The sequence below is a fragment of the Opisthocomus hoazin genome, chromosome 35, assembly GCF_030867145.1.
Source record: "Opisthocomus hoazin isolate bOpiHoa1 chromosome 35, bOpiHoa1.hap1, whole genome shotgun sequence".
Lineage (NCBI taxonomy): Eukaryota > Metazoa > Chordata > Aves > Opisthocomiformes > Opisthocomidae > Opisthocomus > Opisthocomus hoazin.
In genome coordinates, this window is record NC_134448.1 from 3,292,057 (window position 1) to 3,303,556 (window position 11,500).

General features: G+C 69.9%; 3 protein-coding genes across 3 annotated transcripts in view; all 3 read left to right on the forward strand.

The window, feature by feature from the left end:
- Positions 1-2,727, forward strand: part of LOC142365286 (ribonucleoprotein PTB-binding 1-like) — a 3,181-nt gene extending 454 nt beyond the window's left edge. The window contains exons 3-8 of the mRNA XM_075445943.1: positions 858-951; positions 995-1,183; positions 1,283-1,362; positions 1,467-1,598; positions 1,694-1,778; positions 1,873-2,727. Coding sequence (XP_075302058.1) covers positions 858-951; positions 995-1,183; positions 1,283-1,362; positions 1,467-1,598; positions 1,694-1,778; positions 1,873-2,000 — 708 coding nt within the window. The 3' untranslated portion in view covers positions 2,001-2,727. The remainder of the gene's footprint in view (positions 1-857; positions 952-994; positions 1,184-1,282; positions 1,363-1,466; positions 1,599-1,693; positions 1,779-1,872) is intronic.
- A 655-nt stretch (positions 2,728-3,382) lies between these two features.
- FDX2 (ferredoxin 2) lies at positions 3,383-5,585 on the forward strand. Its single transcript, XM_075446018.1, is given in 6 exon segments — positions 3,383-3,415; positions 3,417-3,499; positions 3,591-3,625; positions 3,628-3,696; positions 4,229-4,316; positions 5,134-5,585. Coding segments are annotated over 6 exon segments (465 nt in total). The 3' UTR covers positions 5,291-5,585.
- A 3,651-nt stretch (positions 5,586-9,236) lies between these two features.
- ZGLP1 (zinc finger GATA like protein 1) lies at positions 9,237-10,364 on the forward strand. The gene is made up of 4 exons (XM_075445944.1): positions 9,237-9,301; positions 9,856-9,947; positions 10,049-10,142; positions 10,241-10,364. Exons 1-4 carry the CDS (start codon positions 9,237-9,239, stop codon positions 10,362-10,364), a joined length of 375 nt encoding a protein of 124 aa, XP_075302059.1.
- The last annotated feature ends 1,136 nt before the right edge of the window (positions 10,365-11,500 follow it).

The following is an 11,500-nucleotide window of genomic DNA, read 5'->3' on the forward strand; positions in this document are numbered from 1 at the left end:
TAAAGATCTTCTGAGCCCTCCAAGGATCCCCTGAGCCCCTCGAGGAACTCCCTGAGCCCTCCAAGGATCCCCTGAGCCCTCCAAGGATTCCCTGAGCCCCTCGGGGACCTCCTGAGCCCCCCACGGATTCCTGAGGACCCTCCTGAGCCCCCCCAAGGACTCCCTGAGACCCTCCTGAGCCCCCCAAAGATCTTCTGAGCCCTCCAAGGATCCCCTGAGCCCCTCGGGGACCTCTCTGAGCCCCACAAAGACTCCTGGGGACTCTCCTGAGCCCCCTCAGGACTCACTGAGCTCCCTGGGGAGCGCCCAAGGATCCCCTGAGCGCTTTGGGGACCCCCCTGAGCCCCTCCAAAGACACCCCCCAGACCCTTCCAAGGATCCCTTGAGTCCCTTGGGGACCCCCCCGAGCCCTCCAAGGACACCCTGAGCCCCTCCTGAAACCCCAAGGATCCCCTGAGCGCTTCGGGGACCCCCCTGAGCCCCTCGAGGAACTCCCTGAGCCCTCCAAGGATCCCCTGAGCCCCTCGGGGACCTCTGTGAGCCCCACAAAGACTCCTGGGGACCCTCCTGAGCCCCCCAAGGACTCTCTGAGCCCCCCAAAATCTCCTGAGCCCTCCAAGGATCCCCTGAGCCCCTCGGGGACCTCTCTGAGCCCCCCAAGGATTCCTGAGGACCCTCCTGAGCCCCCCAAGGACTCCCTGAGACCCTCCTGAGCCCTCCAAGGATCCCCTGAGCCCCTGGGGAGCCCCAAAGAATCACCCACGCCCTCAGGGACCCCTCTGAGCCCCCAAGGACTCCAGGGACCTCCCCGAGCTCCTCGGGGACCCCCCTGACCCCCCCAATTGTTTCTCCAGCAGGTCTCGCTCCTCGGGGAACCCCCCAAAGACTTCAAGATTCCTCTCAACCCCTACCTGAACCTGCACAGCCTCCTGCCGGCCAACAGCCTGGGAGGTGAGAACTCTCTACTCCCCCTTTCCCCCCCTCCCCACCCCAGAAAGGGGGCCGTTTTGGGGGGGTTTCTTCCCCTTTAACCAATCTCTGCCTTTTCAGGCGCCGCCAGCAAGGGTTCAACCTGAAAGGTGGCGTTTTGGGGGGCGTTGCCAACCCCCGGCTCTCGCAGCCCGACCCGCTCCTACCCTCGCCCGGGCTGGCCGGGGACGGCTACGCCTTCGATTACCAGCCGGTGGGTGCTGGAGGTTTGGGGGGGGTGTTAGAGGAGATTTTGGGGGGTTTCGAAGGGTTTTGGGGAGCCCCTCTAACCCCGCTTCTCCCCCGGTGGAAGGATTTGGGCTCCCGGCTTTACCCCAGAGCAGAGACCACGCTGGACCCATCCTGGGGGGCTTCGGGCACAGCAGGCACAAGGTAATCCCCCGCCCCCAGCACCTTGAGGGGGGGGGTAATGGGGAAATGGGGCTGGGCCCCCCCCGGTCTGGGGGTCCCCGATTGTCACCCCTTCCCCCTTGCAGCTCTCCTCGTCCCCAGGCTTCGAGCGGGGGGCTTTGGGGCCGCCCTTGCCCCCCCCTTTTTACTCAGGCTCCCCCAGTTCCTACTTCACCAGTGGCCTTCAAGCCGGGCTCAAGCAGAGTCACCTCAACAAGGTGAGCCCCCCCCCGAGCACCCCCAGGGGTTGGGGACCCCCCATCTGCCCAGACCCCCCCCTTTAACCCCCTTTTATCCCCCCCCCCAAATAAAGGCCGTCGGGATGCCTCCAGCGGGCTCCGCCGACGCCGCCCTCTCCCTTGGCACCCCCCAGCCACTCGCACAGCTCCCACTCAAAGGTACCAAACCCCCCCAAACGCCCCCCCCTCCCCAACGCCCCCCCCCCAATCTAACCACACCACCCCCTCTTTTCCAGACCCCGGGGGGGGCCAGAAACGAGCCTTCTCCACCTCCTGCCCTCCCCGGAGCCCAGCCCCGAGGGCTGCTACGTGGGGCAGCACTCCCAGGGCCTGGGGGGCCACTACGCCGACTCCTACCTGAAGAGGAAGAGGATATTTTAGCCCGCCCCCCCAAATCCCCCCCCCTCCTGTAAATCTTGTACAAACGTGGGTATTTTTTTTTTTAAGTCCCTTTTTTTTGTGTGTGTGTGCGCGTGTGATTCTTTTTGGGGGGTTTTAAAGCGATGTGAGAGGCTGGACTGGGGGGGGGGGGGCATATCAGAGCCCCCCCAGTGCCGTAAGGGGGTCTCTGAACCCTCCCCGCCCCCCTCCCTTTTCCCATACCCCCCCTCCCAGAGTGGTAACTGGGACCCAGAGCAGTAACTGGGAGCTGCGTGTGTGTGTCCCCCCCCAACCCACGCGCTCCCTGCCTTAACCCGCTGCTTGGGGGCCCCCCTTCGCCCCCCCCCCCCCATTCCTCACCATTTCACTCGGGGGGGGGGGGGGGGATTTTTTGTTTTATTTTGTTTTTACAGACTGGAGCTGCCGCCATTTTACACTTGGGGGGGGGTAAAAGTCGCCTTTTTACTTTAACGCTCGTTTTTATTGCCTTTTTTTGGTTTTTTTAAAGAAAAATATTCCTTCCTTCCCGGTTGGGGGGGGTTTTGCCCTTCCCCCCCTGCTCCAGCCCCATTCTGGGGGGGCCGCAGCCCCCCAGCAGGCTCTTATGGGGGTGAGGGGGGGATTCCCTGCCCTCCTTTCTCTTCCCTCCCTCTTTTTTTGGGGGGTTTCCTGCGTTTTGAGTTGTCGCCCCGTTTCTACTGTCGACGCCGTCTGGTTTGCTGTATGGGGGGGAGGGGGGGTCCGTGTCTGTCCCCCCCCACCCTCCGCCGGACCCCCCCTTCCCAAAGTAAAGCTATATTTATATCGCCTTGCCCCGCCCCTTTCTTATTCTGCTCGCCGTGACGTCGTTATGCCTAATGAGGTAGCTCCCCCTTAATTGGAGGGGGGGTCCTTCCTCTCCTGTCCCCCCCGTTGTCCCTGGGTGTGTCCCCCCTTTTCCTTGTCCCCCCAGTATGGCCAAGGAAGGGGGAGGAGGGGGTGTTTGGGCCTCATGTCCCCCCATACAAGGGGGTCTCCCCCTTTTGGGGGTGATATCTCCCCCCCATGCGTGGGGTCCCCTCCCTTCCCCCCGTCCCCAAGTTTTGGGGGTTCCCTCCATGCCCCACACCCCCTAGTTCGGAGGGGTCTCATGTGCCCCCTCCTCATGCAAGCCCCCCCCTCCCCCTGTGTCCTCCCCCATTAGAGGGGTTCCCCCCCAGTGCGAGGGGCCCCCTGTGCTCCACCCCCCCCCCCCCCCCCGGAGGTTTAATTAACCTGGAGCGGGTTAATGACCAAAAGAGCGCGGGGGGAGGCACTAGGACCAGCGCGGCTCCCTCCCGGCTCCGCCCACCGCCCTGCCGGCAGCGCAGGTCACGTGGCGGGCGGTCACGTGCCGCTCCGTCATGGCGGCCTCCATGGCGGCGGCGAGCGGCGGCCTCCGTGACGCGGCGGCTGCTGCGGGGAGCGGCGCGGGGCCTCGGCGGGGGCGGGGCCGCGGCGGAGGAGCCCGAGGCCGCCGTGTGCGTACCGGGGAGGGGGCGGGGCCGGGGAGGGGCGGGCTCCCGGCGCTCACTCCCGGTGTGCCCCGTTCCCCCCCCCCCCCCGCCGCAGGGTGAACGTCGTGTTCGTGGACCGGAGCGGGCGGCACGTCCGGTACGGGGCCGCGTCGGGGACAACGTCCTGCAGCTGGCGCAGCGGCACGGGCTGGAGCTGGAGGGTCAGCACCGGGAGCGGGCCCGGGGGCGGGCGGGGGGCGGCGGCAGCACCGGGAGCGGGCGCGGGGCCGGGGAGGCGGGGGCGTGGCCGGGGAGGTGGGAGCGGGGCGGGGTCTCCGGGGTGGGGCTGCGGAGGCGGGGTTGGGGAGCTGAGAGAGGGGCGGGGCCTCGTGGCCGGGGCGGGGTCATGGCCGGGGAGGCGGGAGAGGGGCGTGGTCTCCGGGGCTGGGGATCTAGCAGGGAGTGGGCGGGGTCTCCCGGGCGGGGCGGGGCCAGGGAGGCGGGAGCAGGGCGGGGTCTCCGGGATGGGGCCGGGCCAGGGAGGTGAGAGTGGGGCGGGGTCTCCCGGGTGGGGCGGGGTCTCCGGGAGGGGCGGGGCCAGGGAGGCGGGAGCGGGACGGGGTCTCCGGAGTGGGGCGGGGCCAGGGAGGCGGGAGCGGGGCGGGGTCTCCGGGGCGGGGCCGGGCCGGGCTGGGGGGGGCACCCGGTGCTCTGGGGGGGGGTCCCGGTGCTGAGCGGGGGGGGGGTCCCCAGGCGCCTGCGAGGCCTCCCTGGCCTGCTCCACGTGCCACGTCTACGTCAGCGCCCCCCACCTCGACCGGCTGCCCCCCCCCGATGAGCGGTAACGCCCCCTCCCCCCCCCCTCGGTGGGTGGCCCCCCCCCGGCACCCCCCCAAGGAATCTCCTCCCCCTTTACGTGACCCATGCTCCCCTCCGACCCCCCCCCCAGTGACCTCAGTCCACCCCCGGCCCTGGGGAACGCCCCCCCGATCCCTATGCCCCCCCCAGACCTTAGACCACCCCCCCCAGATATCACTTTGACTCCCCCAGGACCCCTGGACCCCCCCCAACCCCCCCCAGCACCCCCCCAGTGGCCATTCCCTCCCCCCGAGCCCCCCACGCTCCCCTCCACGGCCCCGTGAGCCCCCCCCCCGACCCTATGCCCCCCTTGGTTGTGTCCCCAGCACCCCCAGGACCCCTGACCCCCCCCCCAGGACACCTGATCCCCCCCCAGCACCCCCCCAGTGTCTGTTCCCTCTTCCCGAGCCCCCGACGCTCCCGTCCACAGCCCCGTGAGCGCCCCCCCCCGACCCCGTGCCCCCCCCAGGCTGTGTCCCCAGCCCCCTGACCACCCCCCAGAACCCCTTAACCCCCCCCAGCACCCCCCCCGTGACCTTAACGTCATCCCAAGCCCCCCACACTCCCCCCCCCGACCCTGTACCCCCCCCGGGCTGTGTCCGCAGCCCCCCCCAAGCCCCTGACACCCCCTCCAACCCCTCCCAGCACCCCCCCCACGGACCTTAACATCCTCCTGAGCCCCCCATGCTCCCCTCCACGGCCCCGTGACCCCCCCCCCAACCCCATACCCCCCCGGGCTGTGTCCCCAGCCCCCCCCCGACCCCGTGCCCCCCCCCCCCGGGGCTGTGCCCCCCTCCCAGGGAAGAAGACCTGCTGGACCAGGCCCCGCTGCTGCGGGAGAACTCGCGCCTGAGCTGCCAGCTGGTGCTGAGCCCCGCGCTGGAGGGGGCCCACTTCGCCCTCCCCAGGGTCACCCGCAACTTCTACGTCGACGGCCACGTCCCCAAACCCCACTGAGGGCGGGGGGGGGGCCCCCCCGGGGGGCGGGTCGCACCCCCCCCAGATGGATAAACCCCCCTCCCGAGGTGGGTGACCCCCCCCTGTAAGCAGGGTGCAGCCCCTCGGGGTGGCGGGACCCCCCGGAGCGGGTGATGCTGCCGGGCAGTGACTGGGGGGGGGGGGGGGGGGGGGTGATCCCGGGGGGGGGCACCGAGCTCTGCCCCCTCCCCCCCCCCGCATTCCCCCCCCGGGGGTCTGGAGTGGGGCTAACGAGCGGTGCGGTTCGTTAATAATAAATCTTGTCTGAGCGGTGCTTGGGGTCCCTCCTGGGCGAGGGGGGGGGGCTTGGAGAGCATGAGGGGCATGAACCCCCCCTCCAGAGCTGCCCCATGGAGGGGGAGGGGGCTTTACCCCATAAGGGGGTCCCTGCCCCACCCTGGGGGGCTCTGCTCTCTCCTGGGGGGGGTCTCTGCCCCATATGGGGTCCTGCCCCACTTGGGGGGGGGGTCTCTGCCCCATATAGGGTCCTGCTCCCCTGTGGGGGGGGGGTCCCTGCCACATTCTAGGTGGTCCCTGTTCTAGGGGGGGGGACCGTGCCCCATCCTGGGGGTCCATGCCGTGTCCGGGGGGGCGGTCCCGCCCTGGGGGGGTGGTCCTGCCCCCATATAGGGTCCTGCCCCATTCTGGGGGTCCCTGTTCTGGGATGGGGGGTCCTTGCCCCATCTGGGGGGTCCCTGTTCGAGCTGGGGGTGTCATTGCCCCACCCTGAGGGGGTCCTTGCCCCACCCTGGGGGTCCCTGTCCCATCCTGAGGGTCCCTGCCCCATCCGGGGGTCCTGTTCAGGATGGGAAGGGGTCCTTGCCTCATCTGGGGGGTCCCTGTTCGAGGTGGGGGTGTCACTGCCCCATCCTGGGAGGGTCCCTGCCCCATCTGGGGGTCCCTGCCCTTTCTGGGTCCCGCCGCACCCCGGGGGTCCCTGCCCCAACCCGGGGGTCCCGCCCACGGGGTCCCTCCCCCCTCCCGCCCCCCCCCCGCGCAGCTGGAGCCGGTTTAGGGCCGGGGCCGGGCCGGGGCCCCCCCCCGGGGCCGGTGATGGCGGAGCAGCTCTTCCTGGAGGGGCAGCCCCCCGACTTCTCCCTGCTCCAGCGGCTCCTCTGCCTCGAGCCCGGGCCCTGCGACCCCCCCCCCGGCCCCCCCCAGCCCCGGGCCGGGCGCCGGTGGCGACCCCCGCAGGTGGGAACCGGGCCCGGGGGCACCGTGGGGGCCGGGGCTGGTCCCACTGGGGGGCACTGGGATGCCGGGTGGGGCAGGGACTGGTCCCACTGGGGGGGACTGGGACAGCGGGTGGGGACGGGGCTGGTCGGACCGGAGGAGAACTGGGGGTACTGGGACCGGGAATGGTCCCACCGGGGGGGAACTGGGGGCACTGGGACCAGGGACAGTCGGACTGGAGGGGAACTGGGGGCACTGGGACTGGGAAGGGTCCCACTGGGGGGGCTGGGAACACCAGGGCTGGTCCCACTGGGAGAAAACTGTGAGCACCGGGACCAGAGGCAGTCGGACCGGAGGGGAACGGGGTGTACTGGGACCAGGAATGGTCCCACCGGAGGGGAACTGGGAGTACTGGGACCGGCAATGGTCCCACTGAGGGGAATGGGGGACACTGGGACTGGGAATGGTCCCACCGGGGGGGAACTGGGGGCACTGGGACCAGAGCTTGGTCCCACCGGGAGAAAACCGGGAGCACTGGGACCGGGGACAGTTGGACTGGAGGGGAACTGGGCGTACTGGGACCGGGAATGGTCCCACCGGGTGGGAACTGGGGGGCACTGGGACTGGGAATGGTCCCAGCGTGGGGGAACTGGGGGGCACTGGGACTGGGAATGGTCCCAGCGGGGGGGAAATGGGGGTACTGGGGCCAGGCAGAGTCGGACTGGAGCGGAACTGGGGGCACTGGGGCTGGGATTGGTCCCACCGGGGGAAAACTGGGATCAGGAATGGTCCCACCGGGAGTGAACTGGGGGCACTGGGACCAAGGCTGGTCCCACCGTGGGGGAACTGGGAGCACCAGGACCAGGGATGGTCGGACTGGAGGGGAACCGGGGGCACTGGGACTGGGAATGGTCCCAGCTGGGGGGAACTGGGGGCACTGGGACTGGGAATGGTCCCACCGAGGGGACACTGGGACCGGGGCTGATCCCACCGGGGGGGAACTGGGGGCACTGGGACCAGGGACAGTTGGACTGGAGGGGAACTGGGGGCACTGGGACTGGGAGTGGTCCCACCGAGGGGGAATTGGGGGGCACTGGAACTGGGAATGGTCCCACCGGGGGGGAACTGGGGGTACTGGGACAGGGAATAGTCCCACTGGGGGGGTACTGGGACCAGGGCTGGTCCCACCGGGGGGGAACTGGGAGCATTGGGACCAGCGAGAGTCAGACTGGAGGGGAACTGGGGGCACTGGGACTGGGAATGGTCCCACTGGTGGGACTGGGGGGCACTGGGACAGCTAAGCCCGCTGTAGGGGGGGGGGTCCTGATCTCCCCCCCTTCCCTTGCCCTAACGCGGCCCCGGGGGGCAGGAGCGGGGTCCCGGACCCCCCCCCGGGGCCCTGCCCCCCCCCGCCGCCCCTCCCCCCCCCCGGGGAGGGTCTCACCTTCCTGCAGGAGAGCGCGCGGCTGCTGGCTCCCCCCGACCCCCCCCCCGACGCCTCCCGACCCCCCCCCGGAGCACCCCGGCTTCCCCCCGGCCCCCCCGGGCGGCCCCGATGCCCTCAGCCTCATCAGCCTCCAGTGCCGGCACCTGGCCGGCGGCACCAGTAAGGGCACTGGGACCAGTAACGACACCGGTACCGGTACTGGGACCAGTACCGGCGGCGGGCGGCGGCGCAAGCAGGCGACCCCCCGGCGCGGCGCCGAGCCCCGGGACCCCTCTTTCCGCGGGGTGACCCTGCGCATGCGCCTGGGCCTCGCCGACGGCTGCCGCCTCCTCATCACCGCCCGCGGCGGAAGGTACCGGAACCCCGGCGTCCGTCTGTCCCGATGCACCGCGGGGTGGCCCCGTCCGTCTGTCCCGACGCACCGCGGGGTGGCCCCGTCCGTCTGTCCCGACGCACCTCAGGGGCAACCCTGGAGCTCGGGGTGCTCCCGTCCGTCTGTCCCGATGCACCTTGGACTGCTTCGTCCGTCTGTCCTGATGCACCCTGGACACCCCAGACTGCTCTGTCCATCTGTCCTGATGCACTTTGACCTGCACCGTCTGTCTGTCCTGATGCACCACTGGGCCTTGACCTGCTCTGTCTGTCTGTCCCGATGACCCCTGGGCACCTTGGGCTGGCCTGTCCGTCTGTCCCGACGCACCGCGGGGTGGCCCCGTCCGTCTGTCCCGACGCACCTTGGACTGCTTCGTCCGTCTGTCCTGATGCACCCTGAACACCCCAGACTGCTCTGTCCGTCTGTCCTGATGCACCTTGACCTGCACCGTCTGTCTGTCCTGATGCACCCCTGGGCCTTGACCTGCTCTGTCTGTCTGTCCCGATGACCCCTGGGCACCTTGGGCTGGCCTGTCTGTCTGTCCCGACGCACCGTGGGGTGGCCCCATCCGTCTGTCCCGATGCACCTCAGGGGCAACCCTGGAGCTCGGGGTGCTCCTGTCCGTCTGTCCCGATGCACCTTGGACTGCTTCGTCCGTCTGTCCTGATGCACCCCTGGGCCTTGACCTGCTCTGTCTGTCTGTCCCGATGACCCCTGGGCACCTTGGGCTGGCCTGTCCGTCTGTCCCGACGCACCGCGGGGTGGCCCCGTCCGTCTGTCCCGACGCACCTTGGACTGCTTCGTCCGTCTGTCCTGATGCACCCTGGACACCCCAGACTGCTCTGTCCGTCTGTCCTGATGCACCTTGACCTGCACCGTCTGTCTGTCCTGATGCACCCCTGGGCCTTGACCTGCTCTGTCTGTCTGTCCCGATGACCCCTGGGCACCTTGGGCTGGCCTGTCCGTCTGTCCTGATGCACCTTGACCTGCACTGTCTGTCCTGATGCACCCCTGGACCTTGGGCTACTCTGTCCGTCTGTCCTGATGCACCCAGAGGTGCACCCAGAGTCACCCTCAGACTATTGTCTGCTCCGTCCGTCTGTCCCGATGCCCCTTGGGCACCTCAGGCTGCACTGTCCGTCTGTCCTGACACACCCTGGACACCTTAGGCTGCTCCGTCTGTCTGTCCTGATGGACCCCTGGACCTTGGGCTGCTCCGTCCGTTTGTCCTGATGGACCCTGGGCACCTTGGACTTGCCTGTCCGTCTGTCCTGATGCACCTTGGGCTGCTCCGTCCGTCTGTCCCGATGACCCCTGGGCACCTCAGGCTTCCCCGTCCGTCTGTCCCGACGCACCCCTGGGGCCGCCCTGTCCGTCTGTCTGGCTGCACCTTCCCGCCACGGCCCCTGAGGACCCGGCAGCCACTTTGGGGGGGTCCCCCCCATTCCGGGGGTGGGGGGTGTCCCAATCCGGGGGGGTCCCCAATCCGGGGGGGTCTCCCCATTCCGGCTGGGGGGTCCCCGCTCCCCCCTGACCCCCCCCTTCCCGCAGGGACCCCGGCCGGAGCGGGGGTCGGAGCCCCCCATCCGCCCCCCCCGGGGCCGGCAGCAGCTCGGAGGACGACGACGCTCCCCTGGCCCGGGGTAAGCGCGGGGGTCTGGGGGGGGTCTCAGGGGGGTCAGGGGGGATCGTGTCCCCCCCCGTCGGGTTTTGGGGTGCAGCCTCGTGTGTGTCCCCCCCCCAGGGAGCAAGCGCTGCGCCTCCTGCAAGACGCGCCGGACCCCGCTTTGGCGAGCGGCCGAGAACGGGACCCCCCTCTGCAACGCCTGCGGCATCAGGTAGGGGACAGGGACCCCACCCAATTTTGGGGACCCCCCCCCAAGTTTGGGGACCCCCTTCCCCTCTGGCTCCGGCTTCACCCCGGTATTTCTCCCAGGTACAAGAAGTACCGCGTGCGGTGCCGGCGGTGCTGGAGCATCCCCGGGAAGAGCGGGACCCCCCGCCCCCGGTGTCCCCACTGCGGGGAGCGATGTCACCCGGCCGGCGGTGGCAGGGGCTGACGGCGAAGACCCCGGCGGCGGCGGCGAACTTGGGGGGCTCGGGGGTGGTGGGGGGTCCCGGCTGGGCCCTTGGGAGCAATTAAATGTCCTGGTGAGGCTCGGCGTGTCCCGGTGTCACCTGTGATGGGGGGCGTGGGGTGATGGTGGTGGCATTGGGGGGGGGGGGGTGGGGCTTGGTGGCATCACCGGGGGCTTTGGTGGCCCCGGCAGGGAGCTGTGGGGACGAGGATGGGGGTCCAGGGTGCGGGCTGGGGATGTGGGAGGGGGCTTGGGGACTAGGAGGTGGCCGGGCTGGGGGTCCCCGTCCCCGGCTGTGGCTTGGGGACATGGCACAGGGGTTGGGGACAGCGAGGTGGTGGCTGGGGTTCCTCGTGTCCAGCTGTGGGTTGGGGACATGAGACAGGGGTTGGGGACAAGGAGGTGGCCAGGCTGGGGGTCCCCATGTCCGGCTGTGTGTTGGGGACATGGGACAGGGCTTGGGGACACTGGACAGGGGTTGGGGACAGCGAGGTGGTGGCCGGGCTGGGGGTCCCCATCCCCGGCTGTGGGTTGGGGACATGGCACAGGGGTTGGGGACAGCGAGGTGGTGGCCGGGCTGGGGGTCCCTGTGTCCGGCTGTGGGTTGGGGACACAGGACAGGGGTTAAGGACATGGGACAGGGCTTGGGGACAGCTAGGTTGTGGCCAGGCTGGGGATCCCCATCCCCGGCTGTGGGCTGGGGACATGGGACAGGGGTTGGGGACACGGGACAGGGGCTGGGGACAAGGAGGGGGCCAGGCTGGGGTTCCCAGTGTCCAGCTGGGATTGGGACATGGGATGGGGCTTGGGGACAAGGAGGTGGCCGGGCTGGGGGTACCCGTCCCCGGCTGTGGGTTGGGGACATGGGACAGGGCTTGGGGACACTGGACAGGGGTTGGGGACAGCGAGGTGGTGGCCGGACTGGGGGTTCCTGTCCCCGGCTGTGGGCTGGGGACACAGGACAGGGGTTGAGGACATGGGACAGGGCTTGGGGACAGCTAGGTGGTGGCCAGGCTGGGGATCCCCATCTCGGGCTGGGGACATGGGACAGGGGTTGGGGACACGGGACAGGGGCTGGGGACAAGGAGGTGGCCGGGCTGGGGGTCCCAGTGTCCAGC

Excerpts from the sequence above, each read along its gene's own strand:
- ZGLP1 (XM_075445944.1), top strand. The coding sequence starts at position 9,237 with ATGACCCCTGGGCACCTTGGGCTGGCCTGTCCGTCTGTCCTGATGCAC. Across the intron at positions 9,302-9,855 it reads CACCTTGACCTGCACTGTCT|GGACCCCGGCCGGAGCGGGG; the intron begins GTCCTGATGCAC and ends CCCTTCCCGCAG. Across the intron at positions 9,948-10,048 it reads CGACGCTCCCCTGGCCCGGG|GGAGCAAGCGCTGCGCCTCC; the intron begins GTAAGCGCGGGG and ends TCCCCCCCCCAG.